We start from the raw sequence: 24,857 nt of genomic DNA, 5'->3' as shown, positions 1-24,857 counted from the left end.
GCGCCGCTGCTTTTTACACATAATAGTGATTTAAAAAAAGAAAGAAAAGAAAACGATTAATATTAAAAGAGAAATTTTGAGCAACGGCGATGAAAACAAAGTGTAAAACAGTGAAGCCAAAAGGTTACTCGGCTAGAAACGGGCCAAATTAACTGCCTTTGATTTATTTTTTTTATGTCTCATAGAGAGGAGTTATTGATGTTTTTTGGCCTCGCAAGGACAGAATGTGACTTGTATTTGTTGGGGAGGAGGAGGAGGAGGAGGAGGAGGAGGAGGAGGAGGAGGAGGAGGAGGAGGAGGAGGAGGAGGAGGAGCAGGAGGCCAGATGCAAAAGGGCATTATGATACTATGATGGATGGGCCAGTGGAGATACGGCTGCAGATGCTGATAAGATAGCGTAGCGTAGCGTCGCGGCGTCAGATCAAACATGTGACAGGGAGCGGAAAAAAAAAGAAGGTCCGTGACAGGTGTTTGTGACGGCCGCGCCGCGCGTCGCCCGTCCTCTATGTCACCCGTCAGCGGCGCTATCAGATCGAAGCTCGGTCGACCACAGAGTGTGCGGCGTGCACGCACAGAGGCGCAGTTTGTGAACAGGCAAGGGCAGGCAACTACTTGGGGACCCCGAGCCGATAGGGGGCCCCCCCGACACCCGGAGCCTGAGGGCTGTTTTTACTGAAATGTGCAGTGAGCAGCCGCCTCCCCGTCCCCCTTAAACAACAATGGGCGATTTGCAATGACATCTCAGTAGGAAACCCCCCCCCTAAAGGGGCCCCACCTCACTTTAACCTGTGTGAAGTTATCGTTCTGCAAGTTGGAAAATGAAGAGGATTATTTACAGTGTAATGCATATCTTTTTTTACTCAGTTTATACATGTTTTTTTCTATATGTTATTTAAAGTATTTTATTGTTCTATATATTTATATTGTTTTATAATGTGGGTTCTTTACAGTGAAATTTATTTATTTTTTTACTAAGTTTATATTGTTTTTTAAAAGCTTTTTACAGTATTTTATTGCTCTTTACATTTATATTTTCACATACTTTTTAAATGACAAGGTTTTTTATGGGCTGAAACATGTGCCACCAGAAACTGAATTTGAATCGTTTATATTTGAATTTGAATTGCTAAACTTGAATAATTGCATTAAAAAAAAACTAAATTTGAATCACATAATTTGAATTTGTATTGTTTAATTTTAATTATTGCATTGAAAAACTGAATCTGAAAAAAATAATTTGAAATAGAATTTTTTTAAATATCTCTTCAGATTCAGTTCTCAAAATTCAGATTCATTTCTCAAAATTCAGATTCAGTTCTCAAAATTCAGATTCAAATTACTGTGACAGACATCCGGGTAATTCAAGGATGATGGAAGAACAATCGAGCGCGAATTTTGAGAACTGAATCTGAATTTTGAGAATTGAATGCGAAGAGATATGGAGTGTTGAATTTGAAAATTTCAATTTCAAATGATACTATTCAGATTCAGTTTTTCAATGCAATAATTCAAATTAAACAATACAAATTCAAATTATGTGATTCAAATTCAGTTTTTTTAATGCAATTATTAAAGTTTAGCAGTTCAAATTCAAATATTTATGATTCAAATTCAGTTTCTGGTGGCACATATTTCAGCCCTTCATTTTTCGTTGGTGTCAGATTATTTAAAACATAATGGTGATGAGCACTGGTTGGAAGGAAGGGCCCCCTGTGAATTTTTGCTTAGGGCCCCTACAGACTCTAGAACTGCCTCTGCACACACACACACACACACACACACACTCAGAGAGACAGAGGGTTGCTGAGAGGGACAGTAGTGAGGACATACAGTACCTTGCGTGTTGACTGGGTTGGTGGTGGGTGTGGGGATAGTAGTGGGAGCATCTAGACGAAAAAAGAGTAAACAAAAAAAATAAATAAAGAACATATATAAGAAATAAGGGAGGACAAGAAGTGAAGGAACAGACAGAGGTCATTGAAGACGTGAAGCTCTAACTATTTAAAAATAAATCAAAAATGTGCACGTGTTCTTTTAAGCTGCTGTGGTGTACGTTACCAGAAAGTTATGTTACCTTTGTTATAATAATTACTTAAAGGTCCAGTGTGTAAAATTATTTGTCATTTGCCAAAAAAAATTATTGAAAAGATAAAATATTCACGCTTTAATTTGTAATATTTAATGAATTAATTAATTCCTGTACAAAGAATCATAGCATTCATAACCCCAGAATTAACTTTTGTTTTTCGAAATATATATATATCAGGAGGCAGGAGATTTAGGACCGTTATGTTTTTACAGTAGCCCACAAGGGACAAACTTAACACTTTTGAGTTTTTTCATGCTATATTTTACATACTGTAACTAAAAGTAAACGTCGTAAATAGTGCTGTCAAACGTTAACGGCGTTTAACGGCGTCAACGTTAGCGCACGACGCGTTTCCATGACGACTGACCAGAAAAATTTTCTGATAGAAAATGTACTTAAGTTTTAGAAATAAAAGTAAAAGTATTAATAAAAGTGATATTGATATTGATATAGTGAAGTTGATATCGTCCAGCTAACATCACCTAGCAAAGAGGACGGGACAATCAGGAAGCTGTGGTAAACAGTGAGCGGCTAACACAAACAAACAGTGAATCAGGGGTCGGTTCACGTGCTAGCAAAGCAGTGAAAGAGAGGACAAGGGTGGTATCGGTTAGCCTAAGTAGCTTGAAGCTAAAGTCACATTGCTACAGTGGGAGAAACTAAGCTAACAGGTTCTGAAAAAGCAACCCTGGATGTCTGTATGGCCGAGTTTGAGCTTTGAATCATACCAGCTATCACTGCGGCTAATGCTAGCTAATGCACACAACTTGGGCGTTAGCTAGCTTGGGTGTTAGCTTGGCGAGTTTCACATCCAGGTCTCACACACTCCAAAAAGTGTCCACACACACAAATAATACACTGACAAGTACTTGACGTCAGTCGGAGAATCTCACCGTTGGTTTGCCCGACGCGTCGTTTTCGCAAAAGCTGAAAAATTAATTCATAATATGTTTTGTAAAAAAGATACTTTATTAAATATTAAACAAAGGGAAACATATTGTTGTTTACAGGCTATAATGCTGTATTTGCAGAGTGTTGTTACCGATGGCTAACAATTGCTAGCCTGAGATACCGAATTAGCATCATTTGAACTTATTGACGTTCGTTAAAGCAGCTTTGATGTACTTTTTAATTAATGTCTGCCAATCAGGACAGGATGCATTTTCTATTTTCCACCCTGTCTCTCAATAATTAATATCAAACCATCTTGTTGCCCCCCCCCCCCCCCCGTCCCCCTCGCTGCAGCACAGCGGAGCTCCGGCACTGCGCTGATTGGACTCGTCCCTCACCATCAAACGAAAACAGTCAGACGGACGAAATGGAGGTCAATTCAGGTGTGCGACGCCACGCCACTAAGGAGCTCTGAGCGCCTCCTCGTCAGGGCCGTATCTGTGCGCCGCCGCCGCCGCCGCTGCAGAGCAGAGATAGCACAACCTCTTGCTGCGGGAGAGTCACAGCAGGGGAAATTATCTGGCCGTCGCTGAGCCGTTACTGTCTGCACTCCATCAGAAGAAAGCAGTGGGGGACCACACACTCCCAAACTAATGATAAAACATCAAGGACAGCATAATGTTGCCGCCGGTGTGCGGCGCTGTTGGCATTGATGGTGGTTGGCGGCGGCGGTATCGGGGTATTTGGGGTGGGGGGAGACTGTATTTGAAGAAGTGGGGGTGGGATGGATGTCTCTCCCTGTGACTGAAGGCGGTCTGATAGCCCAAATGTCAGCGTCGAGGAGAGCGAAATTGGCCATTCAGGGAAAGAGGGTCTTCACAAAGGGCCGGCGTCGGATGTGGCACATATATAATATCCAGCCGAACAAGAATTCTCCGCGGGCAATTTCCAGCCTGGATGACTCTGGGCTTCAGCGTTATGAGTTCTGAAATATGAGGCCGTGTTTTCAGAGAGCCGTTTGTACCAGTGAGGGATTTGATGTGAGGAAATTTAACCATAAAGAGAAACAGTGTGGGAGAAATTGTTTATCTCTGCTCGCTTTAACCTGCCTGTTATTCTGCCGCTCTATTTATGATGTTTTTCATTCATTTTCTGCCGATTTATCGTCTGACACAGGGGGGCAGGTGGGGGTTCGTACCCTGGAGAGGTCATCGGTCCATCGCGGGGTCAACACCCACAATTTAGAGAGAGTCCAGTAAAGCTAATCTGGATGTTTTTTAATGTGAACGATGAGAATATCAAATAAAAACATGACTGAGCTTAGCAGGTCACACAGAAGTAGAGAATGTGTGCATTTTCCAGTGAATCGGCTGCTAGCAAATCAGTGAAAGAGCGGACATTGGTGGTAGCGGTTAGCCTAAGTAGCTTGAAGCTAAAGTAAAATTGCTGCAGTGGTAGAAACTGCTAATAGGTTCTGAAAAAGCAACCCGGGTGATCTGCAGGGCTGAGTTTGAGCTTGGATTCATACAAGCTAGCAATGCTGCTAATGCTAGCTAACGCATCTAGGCCTCATGTGCATGAGACCTGCTCTATTTATGATGTTTTTCATTCATTTTCTGCCACTTTATTGTCTGAAACAGCGGGACAGGTGGGGGTTCGTACCCTGGAGAGGTCATCAGTCCATCACGGGGTCAACACCCACAATTTAGAGAGAGTCCAGTAAAGCTAATCTGGATGTTTTTGGACTTCAGCTGAACCTGGATGTGACCTTCTTAATGTGGACGATGAGAATATCAAATAAGAAATGACTGAGCTTAGCAGGTCACACAGAAATGTGTGCATTTTCCAGTGAATCAGGGTTGGCTCATGCGCAAGGTTCAGTGAAAGAGAGGACAAGGGTGGTAGCGGTTAGCCTAGGTAGCTTGAAGCTAAAGTCACATTGCTGCTTTGGTAGAAACTGCTAATACGTTCTAGAAAAGCAATGCTGTTGGATCTGTAGGGCTGAGATTGAGCTCAGCTTTGAATCATACAAGCTATCACTGCTGCTAATGCTAGCTAACGCATCTAGGCCTCATGCATGTGAGACCTAGATACCAGCTCTGTATGGTATGTAAAGTGAGTATTCTGAGCTGCTAGAACACGGAGATGACTGTATTCTGTTTTATTTAAATACAGTGTATTGTCACAATCCTCTAAAAAGAGACAAACAGCCTAACTTAAATCTAAATATATCTAATAAATCAGGTCGAAGCCCCAAATATACCTAAATATTAGTCACATATTAACGTGATATGAAGGGATTATGGATCATATTGAACATTTCCGGTGATTTTGACCAGTCCAGGACTAAAACCACGTATCGTATCATTCATCTCTGTTCCACGTTGAATAAAAGTCAGTGTGAAGAACAGTTGGACCCGTGAGGAACGTCTGCTCGCAGCGTGTCAAACCCCGGCGATAACGAACGCTCAAATCTCCGCCGGCTCGCGATTCTTTGACTTCTTGTACCTTTGGCAGATTCATAGGTCAGAAACTGCGAACTGTGGCCGAACTGCGGCGGCGGCGGTGAAAAGCAGCATTGTTCCTCCTGTCCAACAGATAATACCGTCGGCATTACAGCAGCAGGTCGTCTTTGAGAGGGAACAGCGTCAGTCTCTGTCTGTGAACACATCTCGACAACGTCGCACGCCGTTCCTCAGCCGTTCAGCGGGGACACAACAATGGGAGCTGATTTGACGTGGATTTACGTCGTCCTCGCACCTGTCTGAGCTGTCGTCGAGCGGAAAAGGTCGTCCGTCTTTTCGAAATGGGACGAATGAGCGCGACGGACGAGCACTGGGAGCAGGAGGCGGCGAGAGACGGAGGGTGAACGGTATTTGAATGACATCATTATTACTCCGGAGCAAACGTTCATCAGGAAATAGTGACTAGAATTGTTGCTTCACAGCAAGACGACCAACAGTTTGAGTCCAGGTTCAGCCGAGTGTCCGTGTGACTGGATCAGGTTCCGTGTTTTGCTTTTTCCACTATCCCATCTACTGAATTTTGACCAATACTGAGTATCAAACCGTTCTTTTGAAGATCTGCACACTTGATATAGCAGAGATTTTTACACCAGATGTTCTACCAACGGGGTTCATCACTCCTGGTCCTGGGGACCCACACTGCCCTCAATGTTTTCGATGTTTCCCCTGCTCCAAAACACCTGATTCAAATAAATCGGTCGTCATCACAGCTCTGTAGCGCTCGTTGATGATCTGACCGTTTGAATCTAGTGCGTTGGATCCGGGAAACATCTAAAACATGGAAGGCAGTGTGGGCCCCCAAGACCAGGATTGAGAAAGACCTACTCTACCTGACGCAACACGCCCATTCGTCTGGACTTGGGACCGGTAACTACACTCTTAGAAATAAAAGTGCTAAGTAGAACCATGTAAGGTTCTTCAGCATCAGAACCCCTTTTGGCTCTACCCTTTATTCAGGAAAAGGGGTTTTAAAGGGTTCTCTTGATCAAAATGGTTCTTACTGGAACCATTAGTGTTACCAAGAACCCTTGAAAAACCCTTTCTTCGGGAAAGGGTTTTTCAGAAGCAAATGGTTCCAGGTAGAACCTTAAGGCCACATTATACTTCTCCGACTGCGTAATGCATTATCCGACTGTGTAACCACGGAGACGCCTCGAGCCTTCATACTTCTGCGTTGTAGACGGCTACGCGCTGCAATTTCCCGCCCGATCAGTAGGGGTCGCTGCGCAAGGTTGTTGTGCTTCTGGCTACAGTGAGCAATGGCGTCCGAGAGAGAAAGACTGTTGTTGTTGAAACAGTGGCCGTTTCTCACTTTTCTGTGTCACGGAACGCAGTTTTAAGATAATTAGAGGCGAGAAATTGGCCATTTAGAGTCTAAACATGTGCTGTGTGTGTTAAGATATAACGTATTTATAGTTTGGCAGCGACGTTGTCGGCGGTGATCAGCTCCGCCTCTGTGGACGCTCGGTGCTCACTGTGAGCCGGCACAGGGCAGTGATATCTCGTGCTGTCCTGAGGACCAATCGCAGCTCTTGCCGTCTACGTTGTCCCTTGACGGAGTGACGGACACTAAAAAAATATTTTGTGCAGTTGGAGACGACGTAAAGTGCTCTGCGTAACCTACGCAGAGCACTTTACGCAGGAGTATAACTGGGCTTTAGTCCTTAGCCCTAGGACCCTTTTGGAACCCTTATTTCTAAGAGTGGAAGGGGTCAATTTAGCATTTTACCCTTTTATCCAAAGCCACAAAGAGGAATAAGCTACATAGAAGAGGTCTTCGAAAGAAGTCCACTAGATGGGAACAGTCGACTGGGGGTTAAAATCGTCAGAGAACCCGAGGTGGATCCAGGTGCAGAAGGAGGGGGTAAAAGGTAAGAGCTAGGACAGAAGATGCTCTTGGAAGAGCTGGGTTTTCAAAAGCTTCTTGAGGACCATGTTCTGGTAGCGCTCGGTAGGACACGAAAAGGTTCTGGACTGTCTTGTGCGAGGGCGTCGGCACCACCACGTGACATAAGCCTTTTCGGTGGGAGCAGACCCATGAAGCAAGTTCCACGCTGGTGGAATGACCTACCGAGCGCTACCAGAACAGGGTCTTCAAGAAGCTCTTGAAGCGCTTGGACCTGAACCCTGACACTGTGGCTGAAAACCTTACATTTGAAGAAGCCACTGAAGCGTCTCTTATGTTTGAATTTGTTAAAAAAAATAAACCTTCAGAAGATCGTCCACCACCAGAGAAGTGTCGACGTCGTGAAAAAACACTTTCAAGGCCGACGTCAGCAGCTGCAGCTAAAACCGCAGCGGCTAATTATGTACAAATGTAGTTAGCATTAGCGAGCTGGCGTAAAGAACCGTTGATATAGTCGTGTGATTAAAACCAGGTTAGGTTGTGTTGTGTCCTACTTTTATTAATCCATTATTTCATTTCATTTCATTTCATTCATTCATTCATTCATTCAACGAGCGAGAGCAGAAAATAATTAAAACTCTCCTCGTAAAAGCGTTATATGAGGCCACTTCCTCATGTCGTCTCTGTGATATTACACTGATGGAACATTTGTTAGTGGTGATTACGAGCGTTTTTACGACGTTGTTAAGAAAACAAAGTGAAGTAAAGGAAACAACAGCGACCAGAAGTCGGATCCTGAGTTACTTATTCAAAATAAGGTCCAAATATGGAAAATGGTGATTTTTCTTTGTTGACAAACACACAGTCTGTTTTTTTTTTTAAAGTACCTTTAAGTGATTCTTGAGTAAAAGTACAAGTAAAAGACCAGAAAATTACTTTTTTATAATATTACTAGTAAAAGTCCTAAAGTTTATGACATTTACTGTAAAATGCTCAGTGGTAGAGCGAGTTGTCTTTAACTGGAAGGTTGAGGGTTCAATTCCTGGCTCTGCTCATCTATGTGTCCTTGAGCAAAGACACTTAACCACATGTTGCAGCGTGTGAATATGAGTGAGTGAGTGAGTGAGTCAAAGTGAGTGAGTGAATGAGAGTGTGAGTGAGTGAGTCAAAGTGAGTGAGTGAAAGTAAGTTAGTGTATGTGAGTGAGTCTGTGAGTGAAAGTGAGTGAGTGAGTGAGTGAAAGTGAGTGAGTGAGTGTAAGTGAGTGAGTGAGTGAGTGAAAGTGAGTGAGTGAGTGTAAGTGAGTGAGTGAGGGAGAGTTTGAGTGAGTGAGTGAGGGTGAAAGTGAGTGGGTGTGTGAGTGAGTGAAAGTGTGAGTGAGTGAGTGAGTGTAAGTAAGTGAGTGAGTGAGTGAGTGAGAGTTTGAGTGAGTGAGTGAAAGTGAGTGAGTGAGTGTGAAAGTGAGTGAGTGAAAGTGAGTGAGTGAATGAGTGAGTGAGTGAAAGTGAGTGAGTGTGTGTGAAAGTGAGTGAGTGAAAGTGAGTGAGTGAATGAGTGAGTGAGTGAAAGTGAGTGAGTGTGAGTGAGTGAGAGTTTGAGTGAGTGAGTGAGTGAGTGAGTGAAAGTGAGTGAGTGAGTGTGAAAGTGAGTGAGTGAGTGTGAAAGTGAGTGAGTGAAAGTGAGTGAGTGAAAGTTAGTTAGTGAATGAGTGAGTGAGTGAAAGTGAGTGAGTGAATGTGAGTGAGTCTGTAAGTGAGTGAGTGAGTGAGTGAGTGAGTGAGAGTGTGAGTGAATGAGTGAGTGTGTCAGTAAGTGAGTGAGTGAGTGAGTGAGTGAGTGTGTGTGTGAGTGAGTGAATGAGAGAGTGTGAATGAGTGAGTGTGAGTGAGTGTAAGTTGGTGAGTGAATGAGTGAGTGAGTTGTCATGAGCAAGACACTTAACCTCATGTTGCAGCGTGTGAATGTGAGTGAGTGAATGAGTGAGTGAGTGAGTGAATGAGTGAGTGAGTGAGTGAGTGAATGAGTGAGTGAGTGAGTGAGTGAATGAGTGAGTGAGTGAGTTGCCTTCAAGTGGAAGGTTGTGGGTTAATTTCCTAGCTCTGCTGTCGTCTATGTGTCCATGAGCAAAGACACTTCAGACCATGTTGCAGCGTGTGAATGAGTGAAAACTATATAAATACAGACCATAATACCAACACTTCTTCTTCTGATTGTGTTTGATAGTAACAAAGAGAGTTAGAGGAAATGTAGTGGAGTAAAAGTACAGATATGTGAATGTTGTACTTCAGTATTTGTACTTAGATTACAACAGTACACACAGTAACAGTAACAGAAGAAAATAGGTCACAGTTCAAAGACCCAAACTCGGCACAAACACTCACTAATGAAGGTGTGATTAGTCTGGGACAACAAACCCTCGTACGGAGCACAACCTGATTTTGTCTGGCGTTAAATCCTGCAGAAAAAGAGGAGTGGGAGTCACGGACATAATTATACGGCGTTATGAGCAACCTTTTTACCAACCTCCCGTGTCTCGTTACAGCGAGCAGCAGTCGTGGAGGAAACGTGATTAATGGAAACTGGTTAAATACGTGCAGAGTGGCTCACTAATTGAAGGCAACAACACTGATTACACAGAGATTTCCAGGTGCTTCCTGGACCGGAGAGAGCGTTTCTCTGCTCGCTTTGCCTTTTTCCACTCATTCATTCATTCATTTAAGTGTTACGTGAAGCAAACGAGAGCAGCAGCAGATACAAAAACGGTGATGGTTATCATAACCAGGCACAGAGCGGCGTGAACGCGAACGCGGACGTCGGCCAAAAACACAGAAGCTGTGAACGTTTCACGCCGGAGAGAATTTGGATTCACGAGTTCCTGCTGAGTTTGAAGCGTTTACGAGACGAGAGTCAAAAAATACCACAGGGTTATTTTTCTTCCTGCTACAAGAACACGTTTCTTAAATTGTTTTTAAGTTTTCAGGTGTAGGAATTCAGCCCCAGGTTAGGGGGAAAAAAAGTGCTTTTTCTGGCGTTTCTTGGCACAAAATTGGCAAAATAATTTCAAGTTTTTCTGCAAAAATGCATCGCTCCCTTTGAGCAGTGATTCCCAAAGACACAAGGGTCGCGGGAGGTTTGTTTTTGGTTCTCCAAACAAACGTTCCAACCTTACAAGGTCACATAGAGTGGTCCTGTTGCACATATATGTCAGTTATGGAGGTCTACTTACATACATTAACTTGTTTTTATGGTCAAAAACCTCCTAGTTGCTGTAAACGAGCCGATAGAAATCCTCTTTTCTGACGCTGTTTTTCTGCTGCGAGATTTCAGAGTGAACTTTCACCCCCAGAAGACAGAGTCTTGTGATTGGCCAGTACTATCCAGCACATCTGTTCTCAGAAGCGCAGCTCCCCCCTCTGGAACGGTGGATGCACTGCTCCTCATTATCAAAACATTGTTTTAACAGTGTTTAAAAATAGCTTCTTCACGACTCCCCACCTCAGTCCCTTTGACGACCTTTGACCCGGAGTCAGACCCAGAGTCAGAAGACACTGTTGCTCGTGAAACACCTCCACAACGGATGTTATTCTTCTTCTGCGATTCAACGTACGCAACCGGATGTGCCCGGACTAGTGCCCGGAGCAGGAGGATCTGCTGTTCAGGAGAACCGCTGCTTACATAACTATTACGGGATTTTCAGAGATCTCGCTGAGCCCCGAGATTACAATAAAACACAACGTTCTCAACAGTGGCTGAACTGTTTGTTTAGAACCTTCAGGGCTTCGTAAACAAGGTAATGACGCAGATACACACCAAAAAAACAACTTCCGGTCTAGTTCCGCTTTAACTTAAGATTTCTGCGTCTGTTTTAAAATAACATGCACAAAATTAGGGTTTGAAGACATTTCTTGTAAATGATTCATATACGGATTCAAAAATTGGCTTTAAATGAGTCACAAATTTGCTGATGTAATGATTAATATTTAAAACATGAGTCTAAATATAAAACGTTTGGGAGAAACACGGCCTTAGATGAGGATTCCATACATATCTACTTACTACGTGGACTCACTATAACACCTAAGACTCAAAATGTCTGGACATTTGCTTATTTAAACGAGCGCATGTAAACAAAACAGTATCATCAGCATAACATCTGCTCCATCACAATCACAAGCATTATCCCCAGCAGCTTTAAAACTCCACAATCATGTGATTCTCATCAGATTCTCATGTGATTCTCATCAAAAAAACAAGGCTTTTATTGTGAAACATTTGCAGCAGCAGCTTGTGTCGTTTTACTGAGAGCAGATGAACATTTATGAGACTTAAAATCGTAATATTTACGGTGATTTTTCAAAGTCAAACCCGACGTTAAACGTAGAATTCGCACAAAGGTTTTTCAAAAAGGCAACTGAACTGAATGAAATTGGCCGTTATCTTTGATATAAATGCAGGTTTCTATGGATTTAAAGAGAGTTTTGGTGGATGTATGAGACATATGTTACACTAGTCTTGTCATTTTTATCTATTTTAATGCATCTTTGAGTTTTCTGAGAATATCAGCCCCAGAGTGTCAGAACACAGTACAGAACAGACATTTCCTCTTTGTTCCTCGTGTGTTGCCTGGAAACAAATTGAAAACTCGGGGGTGAAATAAAAAAAACTCCCCTCTGAACAGCAGGGAGTGAACGCTCCGAGGAGAAAAGAGAAAAAAACAACAACCAAACAACTAAATTCACCAACAATGGCTTCACCTGCTGAACATTTATTTTACCCTCCTCATCATCCTCCATGAAGCCTGAAGATGATTTTAACCCCTGTTACAAATTGAGATTCAACGTTTTCTGACAACATATACTCTAACGTTCAAAGATTTGGGCTCACCTGTACAATGTTTTGTTTTCCATTTAAATTCACACTTTTATTCAGCAAAAGATCTGCAAAATGAATAGAAAATATAGTCTTTGACTTTGACAAGATTAGAAATAATGATTTTTATTCAAAATAATAACCAGAAAATCTGTTTACAGCTGTGCTAACATCATTTCGGAATGACTTGAAATTTACCATCATAATAGTCGGCATCGCCCTGAACAAGGACCTGTTGAAAATATTTGCAAATCTCTTAAGGAATAATTTTTATGAATTTTTTAAATTCAGGAAATGATCTATTTGCCCTGATGCACTTTGACAGTGAGCTGAGTTTAGTCTCAAAAAAACAAAAAGTATCTCGGAATGACTTGAAATCTACCATCATAATAGTCGGCATCACCCTGAACAAGGATCTGTTGAAAATATTTGCAAACCTCTTAAGGAATAATTTTAATGAATTTTTGAAATCCAGGAAATGCACTTTGACAGAGCTGTCTTCAAAAACACAAGGGTTTTCTAATCATCCAATAGCCTTCTAACGCCTTTAGCAAACACAATGTACCATTAGAACACTGGAAATGGGCGTCTGTACGCTTACACTCTTGGAAACAAAAGTGCTAAGTAGAACCATATAAGGTTCTTCGGATTGTCCTCATAGGAGAACCCTTTTAAAACCCTTTATTCAGGAAAGGGGTTTTAAAGGGTTCTCTGGATAAAATGGTTCTTACTGGAACCATTAGTGTCGCCAAGAACCCTTGAAAAACCGTTTTTTTCCGGGAAAAGGTTCTTTCAGAAGCAAATGGTTCCAGGTAGAACCTCAGCCCTTGTAGAAGAACCCTTTTGGAACACTTATTTCTAAGAGTGTATGTACATATTCCATTAAAAACCAGACGTTTGCAGCTAGAATAGTCGTTTACCACATTAACAATGTATAGAGTGTATTTCTGATTCGTTTAATGTTATATTCAATTAAATAAAAAAAGTGATTTTCCTTAAATTTATATTTAAGTGAGCCCAAACTTTTGAACGGTAGAGTAAATATGTAGAGTCACAGGCAACAGCATCAGGAATTATAGTTTAGAATCATTTGCAGTTACTTATCTAAGTATCTGTGCTATTTTTGTTCCAAATGTTGATTTTTAGAGAGAACATTTGTTCCAAGTTCGCCAAACGACGACGTCACTCACAGCAGCTTCAAGGTAAAAGACGAAGAAGAAGAAGACGTTAAAAGAGCGTGACATTAAAAGTCTAATTCTGGGGGAAGATGGTCCCTCTGTTGCCCTTTACTGTTCGACTGCACATCACATTAAAATTCCACCCACTTCAACGTGTGTCAACAGCAGCGAAGCCCTTTATCACAGAGAATTAAGCTGAATAATCATATTCAGCGCTCTGGTCAGAGACTCCTCTGGCTTCGTCGTGGGTTTTCGGTCGAATAGTTTTTGCTTTCGGCAGAATAATGTCTGCGTGGGGATGTGATGATACGCGTCTGCATCTATAATCCTGCTCTTTCAGGATTACAGTTCAATATTCAATCTCTTGAATAATGACTCAATGATACAATAATCATCATAATAACAATGATGTCAAAAAAAGCAAAGAAATAATGAAAATAAACGTGCGGTACTGGCTTTGTGGGAAGTCTGGACGCTAAAAATGTGCAAACTACAAACCAACTAGCTAGCATAGTTTACTAAAACTGTGTAAACTACTTGCTAACATAGTTTACTAAAGATTTACTAAAGAAGTACTAGATTCCTGGCAGCTAGTATTTTACTCAAAACATTTAATGTTTAAAAGAAAAAAGATAAGTAAAAAAAAAAAATCACTAGTTGCCATAGTTGACAAAAAAAAAATACTAGAAATGTGTAAACTACCAGCTAGCTTGCTGCTAGTGGATTTAATTTACTCCCAACAAATGTCCTGTTCCATGGCAAAACTTCAAAATTCGCTACGGCAACACTGTTTGACAAAAACTCACAATTTTCACAATATAACATCTTCATTATCTTAAGGTTGTCCTCACCAAAGTTAAGGTTTATCTCATCAACCTCATTGGAGGTGACACATCAAAGTGTGAAGAGAGACATTTTCTCTCGCCAGTCGGGATAAAACATCAAATTTTGACACAATTTAACAACAACCCACAATTTTCGCAACATAGCATTATCATGGTCTCAAGGCTCTTCTCACCAAATTCTAGGTTTATCTGATAATCCTGGTGGGAGGAGCAAATCAAAGCATAAAAACTAGTCATTTCTTTTTACCAATCGGGGCAAAACATCAAAATCTGCCATGTTGCCACGGCAACACTGTTTGACAAAAGCCCACAATCTTCACACCATGACATCATCTACATACTAAGGCCATTCTTACCAAATTTTGAATTTATCTGATAATCCTGGTGGGAGGAGCAAGTCAAAGTGTAAAACATGTAATTTCCTGTGGAAACGAGGGGGGAAACATCACAATTTGACACGTTGCCACGGCAACACAACTCAATACCGACCCACAATGTTCACAATATAGCATTATCGTGGTCTCAAGGCTATTCCAAACCAAATTTTAGGTTTATCTGATGATCCTGGTGGGAGGAGCAAATCAAAGTACGAAACTACTCATTTCTTTTCGCCAGTGAGGGCAAAACGTCAAAAACGCTAAAAAGGGGAAATTATAATTTATTGTTGCCACAGAAAACAGTGACGAAAAAAGTTTCCTTTATTTTCGTCTTAAAGGGTTTTCTCGCCAAATGTGAGGTTTAAAGTGACATCACAGTGTCACACATGTCCATTTCCTGTCGCTAGTGGGGGACAAACATCAACATTTGATAAAACCCCCACAATGTTCCCAGTTCCCAGTCAATAAAGTAACACATGTGAGTAATGTGTATTTTGCAACAGTCATATATTACTGTAACACGTGCAACACTGTATAGTTACTGTAGAAAAGTAACAATATAACAAATAAACCGTGATAAAATGATATCAGATAAATTGGTCTAAAGGTCTTTGCAGTTTAAATCACACCAGCGTCTTAAAGTCACTCATATTTTCACTCTTTTCACTAAAAGTATTTCTTCAAAAACATAAACATCAGCCACATTTCTGGTGTTTCTAACGTTCGTACAAAGTCAAGAGTCACTTTTCTCTCAAACTCATCACAAAGCGCTGGCATTTCATCTCTTCACCGTATAATAACTCTCAGAGCGGCTGTGGATTTGTCAGCGTCTGTGATCAAACTTCCCGTTTTCCTTCTCAATAAACGGCTGACATTCACACACACGTCTGTATCCGTGTGAATCTGTTTATTGCACGTTTAAATCCTTTGCGGGCGAAACACAATCCTCTGCCTGTGCGACTGTCGGCGGCAGTGAAGTGCGTAAATCTTTTATGTGTCGGCAGCACGGGCGGCGGAATTCTGCCGTAAAAAGACTGACGGTGACATTTAACCTTCTCTCTCTCGGCGAAACGGATTTTTTAACAACTTTCATAAAAGCGGAATTATTGTGTTTTGTTCACACGAAGCGTCCGAAACTCACTCTCTGATGGAAATAATGTGTTTTTTGAAATTGGAATCAAACACATTTTTATGGTTCATTGCAACCGAACAAAGGATGAAGACGGTGGAAACACTGTTATTAATGTTATTTAATGTTGAAAAGAGATTGTTGGGATCATCATGGATGACAGAAAGTCACGGAAACCGCGTTCAGTCAGATATTGCGTATATAAAGAGGGAAGCGTGCACAAAATATTACTGTTCAGAACAAATCGAAAGTATTTTCTGAGGTTTACTTCACCAACACGTGCATCACAAATATAAGATTATCAAATATATCTGTTTTACAGAAAACAGCAATAAATATGAGCGAACAAAATAAGACTTTTAATCAAATCCAATGTGCTGAAATTCACAGATCAAATGGATTTAAACCAGTGCTGTCAAACGATTAAAATATTTAATCGCGATTAATCGCATTAATGTCATAGTTAAAGGGACACTATGTAGTATTTATGGGTTTATATAACCCAAAATCCACTTTTTTATACATATTATGTGCTCCTGCATTGTCTAGTCGCTGTATAATAGTTTTTGTTTCATTTTCATAGTGTTTCAAAAAGTCATGTAAAATAACACGGTCGCGGGCCGCGGTTGCATAGCCACTGTTAGCAGAGAGACGCCATGTTTCTACCGGAGCCTGTAAGGACAAACGCGAGAGAACAAAACAAGCGTCTCTTTACTTGTAGCTGAAGTCCCGCCTCCTCTCTCTCCGCTTCGTCTGCTACGGCCGCGGTAGCTCCGCCCTCTCCCTCGCCTCACGAACCTCATCTGCTGACACGGAGAAAGACGACGAGGACGACATTTGACCTGCTGAGGACACCGTAGCGCTCAGGGAAGGGAGGGGGTGAGCAGAGGAGCAGTTCTTTGTTGTAAATTTCAGCCTCTCCTCTAGATGGCACTATAAACTACTTACTTCACCTTTAACTCGCGATTAATCGCAATTAATCGCACATTTTTATCTATTCTAAATGTATGAAAAGTAATATGTTCCGTGTGTTTACATTAGCGAGACGCAGGTGAATATCACCGTCACTCTGCATATTTTGAGTTCTTCCTCTCACTGTGATAGAGCCGCACAATAATAACAGGGTCTCTGTATCAGCCCGCAGTTCTGTGAATAAAGAGACGTTCTTTAACGCAGACGAAGTCCCGTGGTTTAACGCGTTGTCGCCGCAACAAGCTAATCCGAGTTGAAGGAGCTAGCGGAGAAGCGCACGGCGCTCGCCGTCCGCTCAAAACGGAACATTTGCTCTTTCCTTACGCGAGCCGACTACTCTTTGTCCGGCTCGCGCATCGTTAAAAGAGCGTTAATCGCGAGATAAAACAATTTACGGCGTCAAAATGGGTTGACGCCGTAACTGACAGCACTAATTTAAAGATATTGTTAAAGATCCGTATGTTAATCCCTCACACCACAGGGTTATTTTGCGAGATAATCTGTTTAAATCGGCCTAAAACCGGAAGATGGGATCCTCCAGTTTGGGGCGGGGCTTAAAGCGGAACTGGACCGGAAGTTCCTATTAACGCTGTTTTTTTGGTGTGTATCTGCGTCATTACCTTGTTTACGAAGCCCTGACGGTTCGTAACAAACAGTTCAGCCACTGCTGAGAACGTTGTGTTTTATTGTAATCTCGGGGCTCAACGAGATCTCTGAAAATCCCGTAATAGTTACGTAAACAGCGGTTCTCCTGAACAGCAGATCCTCCTGCTCCGGGCACTAGTCCGGGCACATCCGGTTGCGTACATTGAACCGCAGAAGAAGAATAACGTCCGTTGTGGAGGTGTTTCACGAGCGACAGTGTCTTCTGACTCCGGGTCAAAGGTCGTCAAAGGGACTGCGGCGGGGAGTCGTGAAGAAGCTATTTTTAAACACTGTTAAAACAATGTTTTGATAATGAGGAGCAGTGCATCCGCCGTTCCAGAGGGGGGCGCTGCGCTTCTGAGAACGGATGTGCTGGATAGCACTGGCCAATCACAAGACTCTGTCTTCTGGGGGTGAAAGTTCACTCTGACATCTCGCAGCAGAAAAACACCGTCAGAAAAGACAGATTTCTATCGGCTCGTTTACAGCAACTAGGAGGTTTTTGACCATAAAAACAAGTTAATATATGTAAGTAGACCTCCATAACTAACATATATGTGCAACAGGACCACTCTATGTCACCTTTAAATCGTTTTTAAGGAAACACTGGAGGAAAGGTCAAAGGTCAGGTGGAGCAGCAGGTCACCTACCGTACACATGGAGGGTGTAGTCGTCGTAGGCCTCGCCCACCGTGTTGAACGCGACGCATCGATACGTGCCGTTGTACGACTTGTTGAGGTTCTCGATGTAGAGGTCGGCGCCGGTGACCACGGCGTGAGGCGGAACGTCCTCGTCCACTCTGAGCCAGTTTATCTGGTGAGGACTGGACACACACACACACAAAGACGTTCTGTTATCATCTGCGTAAGTTTGACCGACTGTTAGCAACTTCCTGTCCACGGTTTTTGACGCATCAATCTGGATTTTCTGTCATGTGTAGGTGATCACCCGACCATGTTCCCATTGAATTTTGGTGAGAATCTACGCACCGATGATGTCACAAAAGAGTATAACATTTTCAAGAAATCCCTGACTTCAACAAAACTGATGAGATTACGTGACACAGATTTGGCGGCAATTTGAATTTAACATTGACCATGTGTTAGCAACTTCCTGAGCATCAAACTGAGTTCTTTTGCGATGGGTAGGTGATCACCCGAGTATGTTCCGAGAACAAGAATCTACCTACTGATGATGTCACAAAAAGCACATTTTCAAGAAATCTGTGTTTCAAAACGTCTGTCAAACCTCAATGGATTTGAACAAAATGATGGATTACGGATTCAACTGTAACATGGTTACGTCTCCTTGAAGAAGATCAGATGTGTTTATCTCAGCGACATCTTAACAAATCAGATTATCTCCAGATTTACCTCCATCGAGGTGATCATGTTATCATCGGCGTAAGTTTGACCAACTGTTAGCAACTTCCTGTCCACAGTTTTTTACAGAACAATCTGAATTTTTGGTCATGGGTGGGTGATCACCTGAGTATGTTCCCATTGAATTTTGGTGAGAATCTAAGCACTGATGATTTCACAAAATTCTGAAGAAGAAATCTCTGACTCAAAGCAAAACTGTAGATTACGTGTCTAGCGAACAATTTCAGATGCGCATTTCTCAGCGACATCTTAACAAATCAGATTATCTCCACCAAAGAAGTTAAGTTATCATCGGTGTAAGTTTGACCGACTGTCATCAACTTCCTGTCCACAGTTTTTGACGCATCGATCTGGATTTTCAGTCATAGGTAGGTGATCACCGGAGTATGTTCCTACTAAATTTTGCCGAGAATCTAAGCACTGATGATTTCACAAAATTTTCAAGAAATCTCTGACTCAAAGCAAAACTGTAGATTAAGTGTCTAGCGAACAATTTCAGATGCGCATTTCTCAGCGACATCTTAACAAATCAGATTATCTCCGCCAAAGAAGTTAAGTTATCATCGGCGTAAGTTTGACCAACTGTTAGCAACTTCCTGTCAACAGTTTTTTACGGAACAATCTGAATTTTCTGTCATGGGTAGGTGATCACGTGAGTATGTTCCCATTGAATTGTGGTAAGAATCTACCCATAAAATTATCAAATTTTCAAGACGTAGATATCGCAAAATGGGCAAAACCGTAGATTACGTATAACGGATTTGGCAGCAAGTTATTTAATTTGTTGGTTTTAAAGTTCTTTAATCCGTCGGCGTTTGTACTCACTGTGGTTTTCCTTCAGCGATGCACGTCAAATCCAAATTGTCACCTTCTCTGGTCAAACCTTCAGGATACGTCACCACGATCTTCACCTCTGGTTTATCTGAAAACAACCACGAAGAAGAAAATGTGAGCGGCGAAGTAGCAAAGTTACGCACACTCTAATAATCAGCTCTGTTATTAAAGTTTAACAGTTGAGTGTTGAAATGATGACGCCGTGTGTTCAGACTAAACCACCACACACCCCCCCCCCCCACACCCCCCTCGCTCTTATCAATGGCAGCCAAAGATTAACCCAAATGTCACCCGATTCCAGTCAAGCTTTCTCTTTTTCCTGGAAAAGGTCAGAGAAAACAGTCGTCTACCTGCGGAAAAAAGAAAGAATTAATATTCTACGCGGACGACAACAGGGAACCATAACCTTTCTTTGATGGCGAACAGTGTAAGAGAGACTGTGTCGGCGCTCGACGATCAATGACATGTTTTTAAAAGAGAGAGAAATCCTAAATATTTGACATTTGACACCAGAGAGAGAAAGAGAAGAGAGAGAGAAAAGTTCTCTTCTGAGGTGACTGATGGGATTAGAACGTCAGGACGTATTGATCCATTGATATCAGTGGAAAAGAAGCTGCCGTGGTTGAAAACTGAAAACCTGCAGTTTTTTATTCACGAGCGGTGATTTTCTGACTCTTTGTGATCATTTTCTGTCTCATTTGTCTTTTTTGCTCGTCGTCATGGTTGAAATGTCCTTTGACTGATGATAGTGAACGTGTCCGTGGTCATTATGTACATCTTTATGGTCATTTTCGTGTCTCATTCGTCTCTTTTTGGTCTTTTTTGCTCATCTTTGTGGTTGATGTGACTTTGACTGATGATATTTGACATCTCCCTGAATCTTTATGGTCATTTTCTTTTATTTGACAGTGGTTTTTGTGTCTTTTTGGTACTTTTTGTGGTTGAAATAATCCTTGACTGATGATAGTGAACATGTCTGTGGTCATTCTGTGTATCTTTATGCTCATCTTTGTGAACTGTAATGTCCTCGACTGATGATATTAGACATTTCCCTGTATCTTTGTGGTCATTTTGTGTATTATTCATCGTTTGGTGCCTCTTTTTGGTCTTTTTTTGGTGTTGAAATGTAAAATAAATAAAAAAATGTCCTTTGACTGATGATTTTTGACGTCTTCCTGGTCAATTTCCTTTATCCGATGGTAATTTTTTGTCTCTTTTTGCTCAACTTTGTGAGTTATAATGTCCTTGTCTGATGATAGTGAACATGTCTGTGGTCATTCTGTACATCTTTATGGTCAATTTCGTATCTCATTCTTCTATTTTTGTCTCTTTTTTGGTCATATTTGTGAACTGTGATGTCCTTGTCTGATGATATTTGACATTTCCCTGTATCTTTATGGTCATTTTGTGTATTATTCATCGTTTTCTGCCTCTTTTTGGTCTTTTCTTGGGTTTGAAATGTAAAATAAACATGACATCTCTCTGTATCTTTGTGGACATTTTGTGTCTTACTCATTGTTTCGTGCCTCTTTTTTGGTATTTTTTGTGGTTGAAATGTAAAAATCAATATAAATATGTCCTTTGACTGATGATATTTGACGTCTTCCTGGTCAATTGCTTTTATTTGATGGTAAATTTTGTGTCCCATTTGTCTCTGTCTGTCTCTTTTTGGTCTGTTTTTGCTCATCTTTGTGAGCTGCATGATGATATTTGACAGCTCCATGTATTGTTACGGTCATTTTCTTTTCATTTGACGGTCATTTTCTCGTCTCATTCTTCACTTTCTGTCTCTTTTTGGTCTTTTGTGGTGAAAACATACTTGACTGATGATATTTGACATCTCCTTCTCCATCTTTATAGGTTATTTTTGTGCCTTATTCATCGTTTTGTGCCTCTTTTGCTTCTCTTTGTGAGTTGTAATGTCCTTGACTGATGATATTTGACATCTCTGTGTATCTTTATGGTCATTTTCTCTTATTTGAGGGTTGTTTTTATGTGTCTTATTCATCGTTTTGTGCCTCTTTTGCGTCTCTTTGTGGTTGTTATGTCCTTGACTGCTGAGCTTTGTGGTCACTTCATTATTATTTGGTGACGTCCTTCAGTGTTCTGTGTCTCATTGTGGCTCATCTTTGTGGATGTTTTTGTCTTTCTGTCTTTTTGTGTCGCAGTTCTGTGTCTATCACTTTAAATGTGTTGTTGTTTTTGTGGAGTCAGTGGTCATTTTGTGGGTTTTTTGGGACATTTTACTTATCTTTGTGGTGGTTATGTCCTCGTCTCTTGATGTTTGACAGCTCTGTGGTCATTCTCTGTATTTTTATGATCACTTTCTTATCTTTTGATGACAATTGTTGTGTCTTCTTCATCTTTTTGTGTATTTTTTGCTCATCTTTCTTACAGAATACCAGGCTCTACTCACTATTGTTTTATGGTTATTCTCTACGATTATGATCCAATTATAATAATGGCCTATTATTACACAGATTCCTAAAATCTCTGGAAACTTGGCACTGTGTGGCGAAAACACAATATTTTCATAGTGCTCAGACCCGTGTGTTGCACCAGGGCTCTATAGCACCCCCTAAGGTGAAACATAGATGGAGCGAGCCGAAATTAAGTTGGACCGAATTTCACAAAACTTGGTGGGAACTTGTTAGAGCCCAAGACGAACAAAAAAGTCCATTGAGACCACGGCCTCAACTCAACAGGAAGTGGGCCATTTTGAATTGCGGCATCCGTTTTTGCTGATTTACGCTCTACCTACGTAAATCATCAAAGGAACGTGAAAGGCAAAACGTTATTGATAGGTTCCAAAAATTAAAAAAGGCCAACTGTGAAAGTTTTGACAATTTGCCACGAAACAGGAAGTGCCCTATAACTTCGCCATACATTGACGGATCGCCTCGAAACTTCATACGTGACACAAGATACTGAGCCCGAACAAGATCGCCAACAGGAAGTTGGCCATTTTGAATTTAGCCGCCATTTGGACACGGAACAACAAGTGCCCTCTTACTTGGCCAAGTATTATTATGTTTATATAGCTCCCTCTGTTGTTGTTTTACATCTCTGCAGTTTCATTATTTACAGACAATTCAAACAGAGGCTCAGACTCCGGCCTTGGTCTCCGTCTCTGGTCAGAGTGAGTTCAACGAGCCGAACCACATTTATGTTAAATATGCAGCGTGTGGAAACAGAACAGGAGAAAAGAATCTCCGCTGGCTTCAACACGAGTTTGAGGTCGGTTCATTCCGGTTCAGTGATTCATCAGGGATGTGTGGATGAGGTCAAAGGTCAAAGATTTAGGACGTGTTTGCAGAGATCTTTGGGAAACTGTAATGTTGTAAAAAGTTTTACCTAATAAGATGAAAAAAAAAATTGGAAATGCCCAAATATTTAAACTTTTGACCTTATCTTAACCTTCCTTCCTTCCTTAAAACTAAACTACGTAAACTTCCTGTTTTATTAAATGGAGAGAAAGTGGCTCGTTTAGAGATATACCTTCGTCACATTTATACTCATATCTCTGTCATTTCTTAAGCAAACAACACCAAAGTTGGCGCTGAACACACTGGTGATCCTAGTGAGTCACCTGCCAAGTTTGAAGCCTGTGAAGCGAACTGTTGGTCAGTTAAATGACTAAAAGTCAGATGTCCTTTTTACTGTTTTAGACTCTTAAACCTGTTTTAACTGCAGTGACCTTCTACAGTTTTCTCTGCACTGGTTTAAAACTGTTTTAAATTGGAATTTTTACTGTTCTATACCAATAAAACAGTCTTGCGGTCGCCATATTGGTTTGTGAGAAGGTTGACAGCTGACTAATTATAGAAAAAAAGTCTGTTTTTAACCTACGATATCGTCAGACGTCTCAGCCTCACAGATATGCAGTAAATTTGAGTCTGCGTAGGTTAATCCACAGATTAAAGTCACTCACACATCACTTCCAGGTGTCTCTGAGCCAGCAGGTCCTTCACCGCCGGATGGTCGATGACACAGTCCACCGGCGCACCGTCGTCCTCTTTGCTGACGGAGAATCTGACTCGACTGGTGACGATGAACGTCCTGTCGTACGTCTCCTCCACCGTCGTCTCACCTGCGATCGTCAAGGTGAAATAATGGTTCATTGTCTTTGATTTAACCAAATTCTGTCGCGTTTTAATTGTGAGATGGTGTGTGAGAGATGAGAAAAGGAGAGAAGAGATGAGACAAGATGAGAAAAGGAGAGAAGAGATGAGACAAGATGAGAAAAGGAGAGAAGAGATGAGACAAGATGAGAAAAGGAGAGAAGAGATAAGACAAGATGAGAAGAGATGAGAAAAGGAGAGAAGAGATGAGAAAAGAAAAGAAGAGATGAGAAAAGGAGAGAAGAGATGAGAAAAGATGAGAGAAGAGATGAGAAAAGGAGAGAATAGATGAGAAAAGGAGAGAAGAGATGAAACAAGATGATAGAAAAGATGAGACAAGATGAGAGAAGAGATGAGACAAGATGAGAAAAGGAGAGAAGAGATGAGAAAAGAAAAGAAGAGATGAGAAAAGGAGAGAAGAGATGAGAAAAGATGAAAGAAGAGATGAGAAAAGGAGAGAATAGATGAGAAAAGGAGAGAAGAGATGAGAAAAGATGAGAAAAGAGATGAGAAAAGGAGAGAAGAGATGAGAAAAGAAAAGAAGAGATGAGAAAAGGAGAGAAGAGATGAGAAAAGATGAGAGAAGAGATGAGAAAAGGAGAGAATAGATGAGAAAAGGAGAGAAGAGATGAAACAAGATGATAGAAAAGATGAGACAAGATGAGAGAAGAGATGAGACAAGATGAGAAAAGGAGAGAAGAGATGAGACAAGATGAGAAAAGGAGAGAAGAGATGAGAAAAGAAAAGAAGAGATGAGAAAAGGAGAGAATAGATGAGAAAAGGAGAGAAGAGATGAGAAAAGATGAGAAAAGAGATGAGAAAAGGAGAGAAGAGATGAGAAAAGGAGAGAAGAGACGAGTATGGTATGGAATGGAAAAGTTAGGCTATAAAACAAATCAGAAATCCAGCAGCAAATAGTCATCACTGTTTTGAGCACATGAATCGTAGAAGCCGAGAGATCACAGATGACATTTCCATTTAATTGACGACTCTCTGACGTTGGTGTCCAGACAGAGGACAGAGGACAGAGGACAGAGGACAGAGGACAGAGGACAGAGGACACAGGACAGAGGACAGAGGACAGAGGACACAGGACAGAGGACACAGGACAGAGGACAGAGGACAGAGGACACAGGACAGAGGACAGAGGACAG

At 41.4% G+C, this 24,857-nt stretch overlaps 1 protein-coding gene across 1 annotated transcript in view; it reads right to left on the bottom strand.

The window, feature by feature from the left end:
* cadm1b (cell adhesion molecule 1b) overlaps window positions 1-24,857 on the bottom strand; it is a gene marked incomplete at both ends in the record, with an annotated part of 229,800 nt that overhangs the window by 14,265 nt on the left and 190,678 nt on the right. Inside the window, 3 exons of the mRNA XM_083886529.1 lie at window positions 18,017-18,189; window positions 19,574-19,670; window positions 23,514-23,672. Of these exons, the coding sequence (XP_083742655.1) occupies window positions 18,017-18,189; window positions 19,574-19,670; window positions 23,514-23,672 (429 nt within the window). The remainder of the gene's footprint in view (window positions 1-18,016; window positions 18,190-19,573; window positions 19,671-23,513; window positions 23,673-24,857) is intronic.

Source organism: Microchirus variegatus, assembly GCF_963457635.1.
Source record: "Microchirus variegatus genome assembly, chromosome: 3".
NCBI classification, from domain to species: Eukaryota; Metazoa; Chordata; class Actinopteri; order Pleuronectiformes; family Soleidae; genus Microchirus; species Microchirus variegatus.
This window is presented reverse-complemented; position numbering and strand designations above follow the sequence as displayed.